At 31.9% G+C, this 20886-nt stretch overlaps 1 protein-coding gene across 1 annotated transcript in view; it reads right to left on the bottom strand.

The window, feature by feature from the left end:
* Window positions 1-843: 843 nt before the first annotated feature.
* Window positions 844-20886, bottom strand: part of LOC138708676 (general odorant-binding protein 56a-like) — a 26986-nt gene continuing 6943 nt past the window's right edge. Inside the window, exons 2-7 of the mRNA XM_069838766.1 lie at window positions 15366-15429; window positions 12302-12363; window positions 9901-9936; window positions 8542-8665; window positions 5465-5525; window positions 844-1611 (exon numbers count right to left, since the gene is read on the bottom strand). Coding sequence (XP_069694867.1) covers window positions 1578-1611; window positions 5465-5525; window positions 8542-8665; window positions 9901-9936; window positions 12302-12363; window positions 15366-15429 — 381 coding nt within the window. The 3' untranslated portion in view covers window positions 844-1577. The remainder of the gene's footprint in view (window positions 1612-5464; window positions 5526-8541; window positions 8666-9900; window positions 9937-12301; window positions 12364-15365; window positions 15430-20886) is intronic.

Consider the following 20886-nt stretch of genomic DNA (forward strand, 5'->3'; position numbering starts at 1 on the left):
GCAGTAAATGGTTCCAGAGTTCTGAGCGCTGAAAGAGGCTTGTTTTTATAAAATACGCTAAAGTTGTCGCTCAATAGTACGAAAAGCGTTTGACTTTCGATAGTATATTTTTGAAAATGCACTGTCCAGCTTGTATAAGTAGGGAAAAAAATTAGAGTATAAAAAATGCGAGGTTTTTTACTGATCGATTTCATATGGAATAGCCCATACATATATAAAATGTTACTTTAGTTATTTAATAAATGTATTGAAAATAAATATATTTCTTTAAAATTATTTGTTTATAAATTTTTTAAATGACTATTACACTTTTACTACATCATACTACTTTTGATCAATAAGACGATACAGAACGACGTGTTTCAACCAATCATGGCTGCTTATCCTACAATTTTTATCACCTCCCTTATATTTGTTTCTTTGTTTGCCAACATTGTACTTTCAATAATTATACCTTTTAAAATTATTCATGTTTATTTCATCATCCCTAATCTTTAACAACTTTTTTTATCATGTATATTGTTTATATTATTTAGGTAATGTTACAGCTTCTGCTGTATGAGATTATGAATAGTCACGTATCAAAGATTGTTTAATATAGGCTATATTGATATTTGAATTATAATGCCTATACGGTCACCTGCTATGAAAGGCGGATTTTATTATTATTATTAAAACTAATACTGAATCAACAAAGCCTTCTAGACTATTAATCGTCCATAGAGTTCAATGAAGGTTGTACAGTTGGCACAACTGTTAACAAGGGAACAGATATCAGAACACACTACTGCCATCTAGCGGAATATTTGTAATGATGAGATGGTACAATAATACATTTTCAAGACAGTTTAATATATGTGTATATTTTAGTATATAAATGTTTTATTGTATTAGAGTACTTTGTTACTTCTCATCTTTATATACTTTCTTCTAATCGTGTAATAGTCAATTAAATTCCACTCGAGTTTTGATTTTCTCTAGATAAATCAGAACCTCTAGTGAGATTACTGTACGTAAGTAACAATTACTGAATATTGATTAAAATTCATCTGCATTATTGTATATTACATTTTGTGATATGTTATAAATTTTTTATTAATATTCTTCTTTCATTAACAATTGGGTACAATTTCTTGTGAAGTTTCATTCCGTTAAATACTTTATTTTTTATTATGTAATTAATTATATATATATATATATATGCGTATGTGTGACTCTAGATAAATAAATCAAGAATGTATAGAGAAAATAAGTACTGATTTATTATAATATATACTTGGGGAAAGAAACCTAACACTAATGTAAGTAAATTTTGTGATACGAATAAATTGTAATTAACTTTGTAATGTTGGCATTATCTGACATTTGGAGACTGATTTTCACGAGAGAGTGACACGTAATGTGGAAAATATTGGTGTATATATTTAACTACACAAAAACTATTAAGTATTCTATAGTGTTGCACGTTTACCCCAGTGACTGTATTTTAAATTTCTTATTGATTATATTATACTCAATAATAATAACACACTATTATCATTTTTGTCAGAAATTTGTGTGATTTCTTCAGGGAAGTATTAAGTCCAGTTCATTTTCTTCTGGTGCAGACTCCTGTAAAGTATAAATATAAATTTATGCAATGAAAACATTTCATTCCACATCTTCCACTTGCTGGTTTCAAAAGACAAGTATATATCTTACTATATTAATACAATACACATGCACATTTTCTTAAAATGTCTGCGTCAAAACAAAGTTTTGTTCATTAGTTTGAAATGTATTCTATCAGCAAAAGACAATCGTTAGGATTGTTGCTAGGCAACAAACTTTACCTTTTAGTATTGCAAATACACTCAGTTATTCTAATACACGATCTTTATATGACAAACAAATTATAAAACATAAAACAAACTGTGCGACGAGGGGAAGTTGATAATGAAGCGTGCGAATGGTTCCACGAAACTTTGATGTACATTATAGTTAAAATATCTCATTTCTTGCCATTGCTGACTTACATCATTGCTGCTTTTAATCCCTCAAATGTCAGTGACATGTGGAATTGCTCTTTCACGTAAACCTTTTTAGTGAACTTACCAATGCTGACAACTTAAAGACACAAGACCGAGAAATGGTTAGTAAGAATATTATGCAAATGCTACCAAAGTTGAGTGGTAATAATTAGTAATCGATATATATTACCAGTGATTTGTCTCTGCAGTGTTAAGTCCCCCATTTTGTAAATATACATCAGGATTTGATATTTTTTATTTCATTAGTTTATAACAAGTAATGAAATATTATATTGAGATTATTATAACATTGTTCATGTTATTAAATTAAAAAAAGATTATCACTAAATGATTTTGAAGAAATTACATGTACCTAAGTGGAAATGATACTCATTGTGAATACAGTCTTACTTCCCAGCAAGAACAACAGTTTTCTACAAACATCTCATCAACCACACGAGTTTTTAGATTTTCACGATGATTGTGATCCGGATTATGCTTCTGGGTAATCCACCGTTTCCTGGAACTTGGCATTTCCAACGTTTTGGAACTGCTTACAGGTTCCCTCATCAGGGCAGATAGGTAAGGCCAGAGGGGTCGGCTACTCTGTTAGTCTCGTAATGTTTGGTGAATGAGCGAAGGCAATATTTCTCTCCTGATTATATATAAGAAACGAATTGCTCAAACCAAATGAGACAATCGAAAAAAAAAACGTCAACATACAATACATAGTACGTACAAAAGAATTATAAATAAATGATTATAATAAAACTAATTAATAACATTGTTATTAATTCACACAATAAAAATCAAATCATTATGCAACAAAAAATAATACGATCTCATTACCAATTATTGGTAACAAAGTTCAACTCTCTAAGCTAATATGGCGTGTGGTATTAAAATTATAATAACGTGAGTGAGAAGATAGTATTATGGTTCGGGAATATGGCTAAGAGAAGTATTTATGAAATACTAGTTTCTATTTATATATTTTTATTAATTAATTTGTAATTACTTCAGATATTACAATAATTAAATTTGGAATTTGTATGATAATAACTTTCTTGTGTTAAATATTATTAACGTATCTTGTTAACATGTTTCGACCTATTTTTCGGTCATCTTCGGAAAACAAGTCGAAACATGTTAACAAGGTACGTTAATAATATTTAACACAAGAAAGTTATTATCATACAAATTCCGAAGTGATAGTGTTAAAATTTGTGTAATCAAGATGTATAATTAAATTTGATATGTATTCAAAATGATTGCTTCCGTGTGATGGATGGATGGATGGATGGATGGATGGATGGATGGATGGATGGATGGATGGATGGACAGGCAGCCGCACACACAGACAGTTCGATAGAACAATAAATAAACAAATAAAGAAGTAAATAAAGAAGCAAATAAAATTATATAATATTGATTCATAATAATATTGTTTATTACCAGAAAAATACAATACAAAAAGAAATTGTAAATTAAAGAAATTCTAGCACTCCCCTGAAAGAAGGTGTTTTCGTGCTCAGGTGAGGATTCGATACATAATAAATTTACACGAATAAATTACAATAAAATAACATCTAAAAATTAATAATTATCTACTCATAACAAATTGCTTACATACATTTTTCAATTTCAAACTGTTGGAGGTAAATAGATGTGGTTATTTCTTTATTAATTTGTTAAAAATTCCAGGGTCAATATTAGTACTATGGTTGAAAACAGTGCAAAATGAATAATTAAATAAGTAAATAGATAAATATGTACGTAAATAAGTAAATATTTATGTAAACAAGTAACTAAGTAAATGGGAAAATAAATAATTAAATAAATACATAAATAAACGGGTAATAGTTACTATTTGGAAAGCAAATAGCTTAGCCACATTCCTGAACTTTAATCCCTGTCAATCACGTCACAATAATTTTAGAACCACACGCCATAAAGGCTTGGCAAGCTGATTAAGGTGCCAATTGCATAATGGGTAATACTACACAGATTGTATTATCTACTAACGTTTGTAACAAGAGACTGGATTTTCTTCCCTGTGTTAGTAACAATATTATTCCATTAATCCAGAATTAATTAGTCACAGTTTGGTTGCATGTGTTTGTATTATCCTATTCATGTTTTTTTAGTGTCTCGCTTGACTCCAGCAACTAGTTTATTTTATAAACAACAGCAAAATATTATCCAAGCTCAGTTGCCTGCATAACGAGCCCAACAGAGTCAGTGACCGCTCTGGTCTTGCCCATCTGTCCTGATTGAAACCTATAGGTATGTTTAATCCTGATCACATGAACCATTTCGTCTTATACAGGGACATCATTTTATTTTTACTAACATTTTTAATATTAACCTGTCTATACCTTTAGACAACCGGAAACACCGCTTGCTCCCCCCTCCAAGACCGGAGTTCGATCATACTGGCGTAAAACACAAATCATTCTACTAGATATAGGAAGGAAGAAAAGTAGTTCATCCATTTACGTAAACTAGGAAATATCGCGATTTTGAGTTTGATAATTTTCATTAGGTTTTTCTTTAATAAAAGTACAGTACTGTATTAAGAATAAGTGTTTTTACTCACCAAGTGAGTTATCCATGCGAACGTATTCATTATGCAGTGTATATTATACTGTCTACAGAACATTAGCGTACAATATAGAGAAAGAAGTTGAATTGAAAAATAATCATAATATGAATATTTAAACACAATTTTAAAAATGGTGGCCGTTCATTTCGATACAGGCTTCAGTTCTTTTGTGCATATTATCGCACTATAGACTATTGCATCTAATTCCAATTGCCAGTTTCGTCCTTCGTACTAGTAACTCATGTTGAAATAATTCTGTACCTACTCTACGTACTGTGAATTCAATCTTCACTTCTGCCCGACCCGAAAATATAAAATTACTCAGACATGCTATCTACTGTCCGCCCAAGTGGTTATGCCGCAGGATTGTAGAAAGGGAGGAAATCACGTGACAGTTAATTACTTAACGAGGCCCTTTTATTTAAGTTAAATTAAACAGCTGTGTAATATTACGTAAACTTCCAATTCCTAAGAGAAATTAATGTTTTCAGAAAAGAGCTAAGACAGCCCAGCTATTACAGAGGGGCGGGCAGAAGCAGGTGGGGGAAATCGGGATGCGACGTAGGCAAACGGACAGTACCTGTGCGAAAATATGATTCAATATTGAAAGCTCTTTCGTCACTGGAAAACGCGAACATATTTCTGGAACGTACTATACTCAGTAACTCAGTACTGCTTACTATCTGCGGTCTTGGTTCTGTGTGGAGTTGGAACTTCCTTAGTAGAAGGGGTGGGAGTGAAGTACATTCAAAAACTCAGGTACAATAAAAATTGAAGTAAAAATAAAATGATGTCCCTGTAGTTTTAAATCGTACAGTACTTAATCTACTAAATACCTGTTGATACTTACACCATGAAATTTAACAGGCACGACCAAGAATTGTAGCTCACTGCACATTTTCCTTCTCCACCTGCAAATGTAATGGATTCATATTTTAGATCTGACTCTGATTTTCTCTGTTGATCCTTAAACGTAATTATGTAAGGAACATATTACCACCATTTGCTTTTGTGGAGTTAGAGTTGTCATTCTTGTACCGAATTTTTTAATTGAATTGAATTGAAAGAGGAGAATTGGGAGGACAAATTTAAAAGGTACGCAAAACGCGTCCTTGCAAGGGGTTCGGGGCTGCAAGAAACTAAATATGTGAGCTCCAAGCCTGTTGGCCACTAGTCTCACTCCGGGTTATGCTGCTCCACTGATGGATTATTGGGTTATTTTACGACGCTGTATCAAGATCTAGGTTATTTAGCGTCTGAATGATATGAAGGTGATAATGCCGGTGAAATGAGTCCGGGGTCCAGCACCGAAAGTTACCCAGCATTTGCTCGTATTGGGTTGAGGGAAAACCCCGGAAAAAAACCTCAACCATGTAACTTGCCCCGACCGGGATTCGAACCCGGGCCACCTGGTTTCGCAGTCAGACGCGCTGACCGTTACTCCACAGGTGTGGACTCCACTGATGGAGTTCTAGAAAATTTTGAAGGGGAAAAACCGAAAATGGACGTAACCTCTTAGGTACCACATACGCGAGGGGGACGGAAATGTGATCAAAGTGATCACAGGACGGGACGAGGAAGAAATGGCTAGTGTAAATCTGCACATTGAAATGAACTGCGTAATATCGCAGTGCAGGAGTCGAGAAGACTCTGTCATCTGTTGTCCGATGACAAGGCAGGTGAAGGCCGTCAGAAGAAACGCCGTGAATTCTGAATCTGCAAATTGAAAGGTTCCCTGTCCTTTCGCATTGCGATTAAATGAGTGACCTCGCACATTTAATAGGCAATTTATAGGTTCTGGACTAGGGCATTACGTCGTTTATTAGAAAAGGGGGCTACCGAAATGGTCTTCAGTGTCTTCATGGTCAATCATCATCATTGTCGTTGTATTAACAGTCATCGTTTTGTAATTGTCATCTTTGTGAGCAACATATATTGTTATGATCTCTCTCCATTTCTGTCCTCGCCCTTATTGTCAATATCACCGTATTCAATCTGAATTGTCATCCTTATCATCAGTATTGTTACATTATTCTTGAATACCGTCGTCGCCTTTGCATGTGGGTATTAGTATTATCAACACAAAGTTCAACTAATCTACCCGCAACATAATACATAAACAAAATATCGCCTTCGTCATTGTTGTTGCCATCGCTATAATTTTGATGATCATAATGTCGGTGTAGTCATTATCATCATAGTTATCTGTTCACTAAGTTACTGAATTCATTATCATTATCATCAGCATTGTCACTGTCATTATATTCAATTTCCCTCTTTCATTATACGCAAGTTTTGTCTACTTTTAAATTGATTACGTAAAATATGCCGTGTATTTAGTTGGCCATGGCTTGTATATACAGGTTGAACTTACGTAATGTTATTCATTTCAGGGGGTTATTCATTGGCATATTACAAAAATAAAATTTTGATACAATTTTGTCCGCTTTTGATTCCTTTTCGAGATAAAAATTGTTTTATATGAAACATTTCATACCGTGTTTTGGGAAAGCCGTTGATTTAATTCTTAATATGCTCAGTCAATTTAAGAGAGCAGTATATTATGATTTATTTATTTATTTATTTATTTATTTATTTATTTATTTAATCTGATAGGATTAAGGCCATAAGACCTTCTCTTCCATCCTACCAGATAGCACATATAAATAAAAAAAAAAGAAATATAAACACTGATGAAAATAGTACATGTTAAGTTAAAGCCCTATAGAGGGTCAACAGGGTCAAAAGAACACTATAGAGCTCTCATCGAGCTAATACAAGAAAAAAGAAAGAAAAACAGAGATAACAATGATGATAGTGATAACTGATAATAATAATAATAATAATAATAATAATACATTCATTACATATTATTGTCAATTTTACAACAGCATAGTTACAATATTTACTATATGTCATGGGTTAAGGTGAAATTGCGCATCCTGACAGGTGTTCAACAAGCAATTCCATGAACTAGAATGTGATTTTTAAATTTAAATTTGAATTTTGATATTGTCCGACAGTCTCTGACATGGTCAGGGAGAGAGTTCCAGAGGCGTGGAATAGATATGCTGAAAGATGATGAGTAGAAGGATGTTCTGTGCAGAGGAATAGAGAGAAGGCACATGTTCCGGGTTCGAGGTAGTGAAAGGTAAACAAAACGAGATGCTAGGTAAGAGGGTGTGGAGGTGTGGATCATTTTAAATAGTAATAAGAGAGAGTTGAAGAATCTTCTTTCTTTAAGTGGACTCCAAGACAACATGATCGAATTTTCTAATGTTACAAACGAAACGAACGCAGATATTGTGAACACGCTGTAGTCTATGGGCAAGATCAGTATTTAGATTCGTGAATAGAGAATCGCAATATCGAAGTGGGGCATCACTAAAGTTTGAATCGGGTTCTTTTTAAGGCTGAGAGGTAAAACGTTGGTTCAGTGTCTGAGGGAATGAATTATGGAAAAAGTTTTCTTATATATGTACAAACTGATAACAAATGATTAAAATAATTTTAGTGGTGTCCTTTAAATGTGCAGAAATTTGGTCGGAACAAAACGTAGCTTCTCGCTCTGCAAAGGAATTTTACAATTAGGGTATCTACTTGAAGCAATATAGCAAATAACGCCTATAAACATGGCCTATACACATTTAACGAAGTTCGATGACCTCTCAAGGATTGAAGATTTTCCAAACTTATTGACGGCAATGTAGCTTGATTTGGGAGCCGTGTAATAACTTTTCTATGGGATAGCAAGGAAAAAACTTCACTGTAGTACATCGTCAATCTCACTGCGTGATCATAGGGAGCTCGCAGTGTTCTTTACTGTTTGTTGGTATATTTTATCTGATCTACGACTATGCTAAAGGCACACAGTATTTATTATCACTTTGCAGTAATTATTATTAATATAAATGTAACACAACTCACCAGATTTTGAGCATCTCTCTATCCCAGCTGAAAGTTTCCTTTCGTAATCTTTAATTCCCTTCTTATCGGCATCCTCCAGAATTTCTTCAATGAACGCCTCTTTATTCAGCTTGCCATCCTTAACCTAATGAATACATTAATTAGTATATGGCATTCAACTTTTAATATAATACTTTCTCTAATAGTGGGCAGATGTAAAGGCTTCAGAATGGAAAATATGAAACTGATGCATTCTAATGTCGTCTGAAGCAGGTACTGTGATAATACGCGAACTTCATTACGAAGTACAAATGTTACTGAGTGCTAGTGACAAAGTATTAGTATTAGTATTTATTTATATAACCTGGTGGAGATAAGGCCGTCAGGCCTTCTCTGTCCCTCTACCAAGAGAATATATTAAACAAATGATTTGTAAAGAAAAACGCATGGTCAATAATCATGTAATACAGTAAATGTTAGGAAAAAACATAAAAATGTCAGCAGTGAAATGATTTTCTTTTGAATTTACAAAGTGAATTTTACTATTTCTGTGTTGGTGTGAATAAGTTTATTAATCTGTACCGTGTACATAGTTGGATTTAATGTAATAAAAGTGAATCTCAGTTTCTTTCTAAAACGAGAGATATAATTACTTGATTTTATTCATTAGGTGTCAGTTGTAAAAATTCAAGAAGTTTCCTTAAAATTAAATTTATTTTTGCTCTGTCTGGGTTAACTGAATGTATAGGGTTTACAGTTCGAGTTATACTTTTAAACTTATGGACATCATTTACACAATTCTAACATATTAAAGACGCATATACATGATCTTACCCCTCCTACAAACTCCATTCCTACAATGCTCTTAACTCAGTCAGAGTACAGAAGTGCATTGTACCCCAACAAGACAGAGCATATTGCTGTCTTCCACTGTTACAGATTTTAAATTCAGGAAAGAAGAATTATGTAGAGTAATCAATAGGATTTATAAACAGAGTTTGATTATCTTTATTTTTTCTTGTTTTGTAAAACAATTACAGTATATTACAGTACTTAAGGAATTTTTTTTGAAGTCCTACTCCACACAATAATGTCATCTGGATGGTGGACTGAGTTCTACTATTTGAGAATCCGTAGTACTAATCCAGAATGAATTGTTCTCAGGAAGAAATAAAGAAAATGCTTGTAAATACTTCTAAAATAATAATAGTATTAATGTATTGTTAATAATAATATCACAATAATATTATTATTAATAGTATTACTACTGCTACTCCTGCTGTTGCTGCTGTTACTACTACTAATACTACTGCTACTACTGCTACTACTACTACTACTACTACTACTACTAATAATAATAATAATATTAATAGAACTTACGAGGCCCTGCTCCGTCAGAACACATTCCATAAAGCACTGTAAACAGAAATAATAAAGAATTATATTACTGATTTACAAACTAAATTTGGTTAATTTTGCTAATAATGAGAAATATTAATTTACTGTAATTAAACTTTGACACTGATGACTATACTTAAACATTCGTAACACAATAATTAATGTGCTAGATGGACGCTAAAAGAATTCAGAAATATAAATATACATAATTAAGATTTTGTACATTATATTAAAATATATCTAATTTTGTAAGAAGAAATAAATTATTTGAAAGAACATATCTAATTTTGTAAGAAGAAATAAATTATTTGAAAGAAGATATCTAATTATGTAAGAAAAAAATAAATTATTTGAAAGAAGATATCTAATTACGTAAGAAGAAAATAAATTATTTGAAAGAAGATATCTAATTACGTAAGAAGAAAATAAATTATTTGAAAGAAGATATCTAATTTTGTAAGAAGAAATAAATTATTTGAAAGAACATATCTAATTTTGTAAGAAGAAATAAATTATTTGAAAGAAGATATCTAATTATGTAAGAAGAAAATAAATTATTTGAAAGAAGATATCTAATTACGTAAGAAGAAAATAAATTATTTGAAAGAAGATATCTAATTATGTAAGAAGAAATAAATTATTTGAAAGAAGATATCTAATTTTGTAAGAAGAAATAAATTATTTGAAAGAACATATCTAATTTTGTAAGAAGAAATAAATTATTTGAAAGAACATATCTAATTTTGTAAGAAGAAATAAATTATTTGAAAGAAGATATCTAATTTTGTAAGAAGAAATAAATTATTTGAAAGAAGATATCTAATTACGTAAGAAGAAAATAAATTATTTGAAAGAAGATATCTAATTATGTAAGAAGAAATAAATTATTTGAAAGAAGATATCTAATTTTGTAAGAAGAAATAAATTATTTGAAAGAAGATATCTAATTACGTAAGAAGAAAATAAATTATTTGAAAGAAGATATCTAATTATGTAAGAAGAAATAAATTATTTGAAAGAACATATCTAATTTTGTAAGAAGAAATAAATTATTTGAAAGAAGATATCTAATTACGTAAGAAGAAAATAAATTATTTGAAAGAAGATATCTAATTATGTAAGAAGAAATAAATTATTTGAAAGAACATATCTAATTTTGTAAGAAGAAATAAATTATTTGAAAGAAGATATCTAATTACGTAAGAAGAAAATAAATTATTTGAAAGAACATATCTAATTATGTAAGAAGAAATAAATTATTTGAAAGAATGGCAAACAAAAGATACATACCGTAGTAATACATATTATGCTTATGTTAAATTTCTTATGCATATGTATTGCTACGAAATTTTTGTTTATATTATATAGGTATATCGGATTAAGTGGTGTAAATGTACTGTTTGAACGGGAGAATAGGATATTGTATTGAAATAATTACAAAACGCACAGTAGGTTTCTTATTTAAGTGCACGGTTAATTAGGAAATTAGACAGAAAATCTCTGCAGTTCGACAACAACGCATCGCGGACTTACCTACGAAGACACACGCACTCAGTGTGAATAGCAGCGTTCCATCCCTTAATCTCTCCAGTAGGTTATTTTTTATTTGGGTTGTTTAACAGTACTCACGTTATATCATGGGATATTTAAATGAAAATTACAATTATTTACGATAACTTATGTAAGAATAAGCTGAAAATCATAATTAACAGCAAAGACTTCCTAATGGCAGGAAATGACGATACAATTTAATTTCTTTATGTAATTCGCATGAAAACCGTTCATTTTATTTAAAAACTGCAAAGGGATAAATCTTCCCTCATCAGTTTCTCTAATGACAAAGGTAAAAATCAGAATCGTGCGGATAATACTTATCGGGTATAACAATGTTAACATTTAGGGGTTTTTTTTAGGAAAGCATTCATTTTGGACTGATATGGTATTAAAACTTTTTGATACCTCCATCCAAGGAATAAGCTTTAAAATGTGCAGAATTTTATTAATTTCACCAAGCATGTTATGTACCGCGTGATTTTTCGTTTTACCACACCTCTCTTCTTGTAACACTGTTGAGGAAGCCAAGAATTATTTTATTTGTATTTAGGGATCTCTAAGAACCTTATGTAACTGCACTATTCATTCGCGTTTTATTACAATATACAAGCTAAACTGTTGAATGCTCTTAAAAAGTTTTTGTTATTACAACGAAAACACAAAATTTGAAAGATGAGAAAATACAGTTTCATTGTAATAGAAATATATTTTTATTTTGAGTGAAGGTGATTCTTGTAGCAACTTAATATTATATCATTCTTCTTAAGATGTCTTAAGCCTATATTTTAGAGACATATTAAGAGATAACATTTAAGTGTTCGTTACTTACCCTTTTTGATTCATCTACTGGCTCCCCCTTAAGCATTTGTCTTGTTGCGTCGTAAAGATCTTCTGTAAGAATAAATATGAAATAAATGTTCTCCTCTTTTATATCTTGAAGTAGAATGCCCATTAAGAATGTAAGATACACCAGTAGATTCTCTGCATATCATCAAAGAGGACGAGGTTTCTATATCAGACAAATTTGTGTGAGAAGGTTTTATGCAGTAATGTCTCTTATATTTTGTAAGAAATGTACTTTCAACTGATTTTAATAAACTTGATATATTGACTCTCAAATATAGACTTGGATATATTAGTTCTGTAAATGATAGAGATCTTGGGCCAACTGAAAGAAATACTGACATTTCATAAGGCGATAATGCTGTTACTGAATGAATGAATGAATGAATGAGTGAATGAATGAATGAGTGAATGAATGAGTGAGTGAATGAATGAGTGAATGAATGAGTGAGTGAGTGAATGAATGAATGAGTGAATGAATGAGTGAATGAATGAATTAGTGAATGAATGAGTGAGTGAATGAATAAATGAGTGAATGAATGAATGAGTGAATGAATGAATAAGTGAATGAGTGAATGAATGAGTGAGTGAATGAATGAGTGAGTGAGTGAATGAATGAATTAATGAGTGAATGAATGAATGAGTGAATGAATGAATAAGTGAGTGAGTGAATGAATGAATGAGTGAATGAATAAATGAGTGAATGAGTGAGTGAATGAATGAATGAGTGAGTGAGTGGATGAATGAGTGAGTGAATGAATGAATGAGTGAATTAAGGAATGAGTGAATGAATGAATGAGTGAGTGGATGAATGAATGAGTGAATGAATGAGTGAATGATTGAATGAGTGAGTGAGTGAATGAATGAGTGAGTGAATGAATGAATGAATGTTAGCCATGATGTCCCATGTTGGGCACAGGCCTCCTGTGATGGGGTTAGAACCCCCTGGACAGGGTTGGCTCAAGTATACTCGCTTGGTGAGCCAATCCAGGCGAGCTTGTCGTGTATACTACTTTTGTGACATGGTTAATAACCCTGTTAGACTTTAACTAGTCTCAGCACTGTTCTTTCTTCATTTGTTCCTTGCACTACACACATTATACTGACACTGGCACTTTGACAAACACTGGTTGCTATTTACACTATTTACCTGACACTTTCTCAACACTGACTTTACTATTTACAAAACTTATCTTACACTTTCTCAACACTGACTTTACTATTTACAAAACTTATCTTACACTTTCTCAACACTGACTTTACTATTTACAAAACTTATCTTACACTTTCTCAACACTGACTTTACTATTTACAAAACTTATCTTACACTTTCTCAACACTGACTTTACTATTTACAAAACTTATCTTACACTTTCTCAATACTGACTTTACTATTTACAAAACTTATCTTACACTTTCTCAACACTGACTTTACTATTTACAAAACTTATCTTACACTTTCTCAACACTGACTTTACTATTTACAAAACTTATCTTACACTTTCTCAACACTGACTTCACTATTTACAAAACTTATCTTACACTTTCTCAACACTGACTTTACTATTTACAAAACTTATCTTACATTTTCTCAACACTGACTTTACTATTTACAAAACTTATCTTACACTTTCTCAACACTGACTTTACTATTTACAAAACTTATCTTACACTTTCTCAACACTGACTTTACTATTTACAAAACTTATGTTACACTTTCTCAACACTGACTTTACTATTTACAAAACTTATGTTACACTTTCTCAACACTGACTTTACTATTTACAAAACTTATCTTACACTTTCTCAACACTGACTTTACTATTTACAAAACTTATCTTACACTTTCTCAACACTGACTTTACTATTTACAAAACTTATCTTACACTTTCTCAACACTGACTTTACTATTTACAAAACTTATCTTACACTTTCTCAACACTGACTTTACTATTTACAAAACTTATCTTACACTTTCTCAACACTGATTTTACCATTTACAAAACTTATCTTACACTTTCTCAACACTGACTTTACTATTTACAAAACTTATCTTACACTTTCTTAACACTGATTTTACTATTTACAAAACTTATCTCACACTTTCACTAATACTGACTTTACTATTTACAATATCTTAACACTGATTACGTTACCTATTTACAATGACCTTCCCTAGTTCTTTCCACAAAACTCTGTTCTTTGCTGTCCTCCACCATAGTTTCCCCGCCTCTCTGGTAAACATGTCAGACCATCTGAGCCGTGATCTTCCCTGTCCTCTCTTTCCGACATAGGGGTCCCACTGCATGGGCCCATCTTGTCTGGTGTAGTCTCGCCACATGTCCCCCCAGGTCCACTTCGTCGCCGTGGCTCGTTCTGCTGCGTCAGTAGTGTTCGTCAGTCTTTGTAGTGTTTCGTTTGTCATTCTGTCTCGTAGCGCGATGCCCAGTATTTTTCTTAGCATCTGCCTCTGGCATGTTTGTATACTTGAGCGTTGTCTCTCGGACAATGTCCAGGTTTGGCAGCCGTATAGCAAAACTGGGATTACACATGTCTCTAGTGCCTCGAACTTGAGATTGCGGTTGATTGTCTTGTCCGTCCATATGAACTTCAGGTTCCAGAACGCCTTCCATGCCGATTAAATTCTTCTATTCTATTGCTGTTACTATTACTGGAAAATGCCTAATAATGCGCCAGGTAGGTATCTGCATATTTGTCATCAATCATAATCATTTTGAATGCGATAAAGGAAGACGACTCAAAGTAACCTGAAAGTTCCTGCATTTTTAAAAATTCATTATTAACTCTAGCTATAGCATCTAGGCTATTAGTCCTTTCTGATGTGCTAAGTGTTGGCGTTACATAGACTATCAACAATATGACGTTACAATCTGACGTCGGAATTTGTGTTCAGGTTTCTGTACAGCACATCCTGACATACGTATTTTATTTTATATTTTTAAGATTGGTTAATTAATAATCGGCACACTCACAATCACATTTATGCAAATTTCCAGATTCTAGACAGATTAAATCTGATCAAAACTCACCGTTAGACAAACCAAATTTTTCTTTACATTTTTCTTGTATTTTTTCCGCCTCTGCAGAAGTAACCTGGAAGTGAAATTTCAAAGTAACATCAGTGATTGCTGTACTAGCGAACTTAAACAGGAGAATTATTATTATTATTAATATTATTATTATTATTATTATTATTGTTATTATTATTATTATTATTATTATTATTATTATTATTATTACGTAATATCATTTTCAAGGAAGACCTCTACACTAAAATATAACTATCACCTAAAAAATTTATTAATTAACAGAAAAGATTGTACTAGAGACCTCGGTGTATTAATTGACAATAAATTATATTTTCACAACCACATTGATTATATTTATAACCACGCAATAAGAATGCTAGGAATAATTCGGTCAATTACTTATTCTTTTTCAACACCTGACTCTCTTTTAATACTATACTATACATTAGTGAGATCGAAACTCGAATATGCATCTGTAGTTTGGAACTCTATTACTAGTTCTGATTCGGCAAAACTGGAAAATATTCAAAGGAAATTTATTTCATTATGTTCGTACAGATTCCTGCCTAATAACTCTGAGTATAACTATGATCAAAAATGCGAGCACTTTAAATGTCGAAGCCTGTATGCCAGACGTCATGATCTCGATTACTTGTTCTTGTGTAAGGTCCTTAAAGGTGACATTAATTGTCAATCTTTCTTAAACAGTGTCAGCCTTCGAATTCCTATGAAGGACATGAGACATCACAAACTCTTCTCTATTAGAAATTCTAAATCTTCCTCGCCGGTCTGCAGATGTATTAAACATGCTAACTTACATGTAGGCGATTTCGATTCATTCAATGTATACAAGTATTAGAATATGGCAATGTCTTTGCTGATATTAATTGCATAATCTTTCTACACATTTTGGTAATACTTTTGTATGAATCAACTCCTTTCTATAAAATATAATAGTATTAATTCTTGTAAACTAATCATTGTAATCTATGTTTTTTATTTTGTTGTTAACTCAATTATTTAATTTGTACCATAGTTGTTCATTTTAATGTTTTAATTGTACCACTGTGCTGGACTTTTATTGGCCAATGGCTGTTGTCGAGCATATAAATATCAATAAATATCAAATATAAAATTATTATTATTATTACTACCATTATTATTATTATTATTATTATTATTATTATTATTATTATTATTATTATTATTATTATTATTATCATTATTAATAATAATAGTAATTTACAAAACTCCACGTACCGTTTAAAAAATTTATGTGAATCCTATAATTTTAAAATTTCAATTAAAAAACACGGTTAGATCCAAGATTGTAATAGAAAATGAAATTTTGAAACAAGTGTCTCCTTTGGTTGTGAAATAAGTTTTATAACAGAAACATTAATATGATGTTGGTAAATTTCAAACAATATGTGGAACCTTACAACGAAATTTTAGAAATAAAAATGGGAAAGAGGCTAAAATGAAAGTGTTATAAGGTGATGGCATTACCCACATTCCTTCATTGCAGCTAATCTAGGTACCAACTCAAAGACAAATAAGTGAAATTCACCGGCAGAAATGAATTCCTCTGAAGTATTAAAGGCTGTACAAGAGTGGATAGAATAAGGAATGATGAAATAAGAGAAGATTGATCTTTGGATCAGGAGGTGTTATTATTCGGTTGAGAAGCTCTTATCATCCAGTCTGCTGTCCAAAAATCTGAAAGTTAGAATTTATAAAACAGTTATATTACCGGTTCTTCTGTATGGTTGTGAAACTTGGACTCTCACTCTGAGAGAGGAACATAGGTTAAGGGTGTTTGAGAATAAGGTGCTTAGGAAAATATTTGGGGCTAAGCGGGATGAAGTTACAGGAGAATGGAGAAAGTTACACAACACAGAACTGCACGCATTGTATTCTTCACCTGACATAATCAGGAACATTAAATCCAGACGTTTGAGATGGGCAGGGCATGTAGCACGTATGGGCGAATCCAGAAATGCATATAGAGTGTTAGTTGGGAGACCGGAGGGAAAAAGACCTTTAGGGAGGCCGAGACGTAGATGGGAGGATAATATTAAAATGGATTTGAGGGAGGTGGGGTATGATGATAGAGACTGGATTAATCTTGCACAGGATAGGGACCGCTGGCGGGCTTATGTGAGGGCGGCAATGAACCTTCGGGTTCCTTAAAAGCCATTTGTAAGTAAGTAAGACGAAATTGGACTGAACATTTACTAGGAATGGAAGACAATAGACTTTCCAAAGTAGCCTTAAACTATATGCAGAGGAGAAGAAGAGATCGAAGACGACACAGAAAACACTGGAGACAACTGTGAAGCAACAACTGTTGTTCCATTTTCACTAAGGTCCAGTGGTCTTCAATCTCCTGAATCTTCCTTTAGGCTCAAAATTCATCATTCAGATTGTTCTTCTCAAAATTGTGAATGTCCCATATTAACCGAATCCTCAGAAGTTAAGTATTTAGGCATTACAATCGACCAGCACTTACGATGGAACAAACATAATACATATTTATGCAATAGATTACGTAAAACAATTTATATCTTTGTTATACTTCGGTCATATTTATCAACTAATATTTTACGTCTCATTTATTTAGCTTTATTTCAATCCATTCTCCAGTATGGAATTTTAGGGTGGGGAAATGCTTGTAATTCTAATCTCACTCCACTAATACTTATTCAGAAAAGAATTATTAAAATATGCCTTAATAAACCAATTGACTACTCATCCGAGCTTTTGTTCACTGATTTTAATGTTTTGAAAATTAAACAGATTTATTATATTGCCTTATTAATCTTCATACATGAAAATCGTAATAAATTAAAATTGTATCATCATAAATATGGAACTAAAAGATCCGATTTTATACGACTAGAGGAACCAAAGTGTTTCACAAGCACAGCTCTGAGCCATGGTACCTACTTTGGTCCAAGGTTATACAATAAAATAATTGATAGATACCCAAATTTGGAAAATTTTAGTATCAGAAATTTAAAAAATAGCGTTATGAATTTAATTTTTAAAGGATATATATTGATTTAATATGTATATATATTTGTATGACTTAAAATGTTAAAATTGAAATTGTATTTTCAAATTTAATTTATTCCTGTAATTTTTTTTCTTGACCCAGTTTGTGTCAAAAAATTATCTTTGTGTTTATTTTTGTGTTCAGATATCTCCCTGAGCACGAATTTTTTACTCCTTCAGGGAAGAACTAAGATTATATTTTTGTCCATGTTATTTTACTAACAATAAACAATAAACAAGCAACGAGTTCTACTGACGAAAGATAAATCGCTTCCATTGTCCACAGTGAGAATCGAACCACGGATCGTATAGCTGAAAGACGTGCATGCATCCACGCAGCCAATGCGGCGGACATATTATTATTATTATTATTATTATTATTATTATTATTATTATTATTATTATTAACGTGCTAGTTCTCAACCTTTAGTCCAAAGGTATAGCCAGGTTAATGTTAGAAATGTTAGTAAAAACAAAATGATGACCCGGTAGTACTGCTATTACTGATAATGTCTATGGTAGTCTTCTGTGTCTTTATTTGTAACATTTAATGTTTCTTGTTGTAGGTACTTAAATGTACTTTTAATGATCACCGCAAAACGTAAAACGTGCTCTTCGCCATTGGCTGCAGGTTTTCTATCGCAAAAGCAGCTGACCTCACACAGTACTTTATATAAGAAAAGGTGGCCCACGAGTCACCAGCATTAATGACTGGGACGGAATTCAAAGTCACGACCGTGAATTCAATTCTACATAAACATGAGTTGTACATTACAGTTCAGGATGAGGTGATTGTAGCGTGACGAGTTAAATATACGGTTTATTTGTTTCGCATTGTCAACTTTTTAAGAGGGAGGGGCTTTACTTCTGCGTTGCGTAAACATAGCAAAAACGTGATCCATACAATACTGCGAAATCAGTTTTTAACATACATACATACATACATACATACATACATACATACATACATACATACATTCGTCTTCGATAGCGTACTTGGTATAGCGCTGGCCTTCTATGCTCGAGGTTGCGGGTTCGATCCCGGCCGAGGTCGGTGGCATTTAAGTGTGTTTAAATGCGATAGGCTCATGTCAGTAGATTTACTGGCATGTAAAAGAACTCCTGCGGGACAAAATTCCGGCACATCGGCGACGCTGTTATAACCTCTGCAGTTCGAGCGTCGTTAAATAAACATAATTTAAATTTACATGCATACATACATACAATAAACACCTTTAAAAACAGCTTAAAAGATAACCTTATTAGCATTTCACTCCAATCTTACTGATTTAAACTATCACTGACTACATTGTTACTTCATTCTTTAGACATCATCCTGATAGTGCTGTATTTTCAAAATTGTCTCATAATAATCTCTTTCTGTTATCTAATATTATTTTAAATATATTAACATTCTATGCATTTTAGCTTAAATCTGCTACACAGTTTATTTCAGTGTTTAATTAATAGTTCATAGTATTTTGTTGTTTAATTCGTATATAACTCTTGTATTCATGTAACTCTCACTTAATCAAATTGTTGATTTTTTTATAACTTCATGCATATGTATATACACTTTTTGCTGGTTAAGTGGAAGAGAAGGCCTTACGGCCTTAACTCTGCCAGCTAAAATAAATCATTATTATTATTATTATTATTATTATTATTATTATTATTATTATTATTATTACATACATTCGCCTTCGATAGCGTACTTCGTATAGCGCTGGCCTTCTAAGCTAGAGGTTGCGGGTTCGATCCCGGCCGAGGTCGATGGCATTTAAGTGTGTTTAAATGCGACAGGCTCATGTCAGTAGATTTACTGGCATGTAAAAGAACTCCTGCGAGACAAAATTCCGCCACACCGGCGACGCTGATATAACCTGTGCAGTTGCGAGCGTCGTTAAATAAACATAATTTAAATTTACATACATACATACATACATACATACATACATACATACATACATACATACATACATACATACATACAGAGGTGTGAAAATTATTAGAATAATCTTAATTTGAAAGGTTTTTTAATAGTTCCTTCTCAAATATTCATTGAATTGATGAATATTGGTATATAATATTACTATACTCATGTAGGATATATTTACTACTAACAATGCCGGAAAGCATTGTTGTACATTGGTATTTTTCTTATTTTACAATTGTTATGGGAATTCAGAAATTATTATATTATGTTGGTGGAATTGAAACATCAAAAATTAATTAAGAAATGCTTTAAACAAATTGTTCTTTGCGTTTACATTGTTGTGAAGGTTCAAATGAACGTATACATCTGTTTTGTGCATATCATTTTTTATGTTTCCAATTCCGCCAACATAATATAATAATTTCTGAATTCCCATAACAATTGTAAAATAAGAAAAATACCAATGTACAACAATGCTTTCCGGCATTGTTAGTAGTAAATATATCCTACATCAGTATAGTAATATAT

This window comes from Periplaneta americana, chromosome 1 (genome assembly GCF_040183065.1).
Source record: "Periplaneta americana isolate PAMFEO1 chromosome 1, P.americana_PAMFEO1_priV1, whole genome shotgun sequence".
Lineage (NCBI taxonomy): Eukaryota > Metazoa > Arthropoda > Insecta > Blattodea > Blattidae > Periplaneta > Periplaneta americana.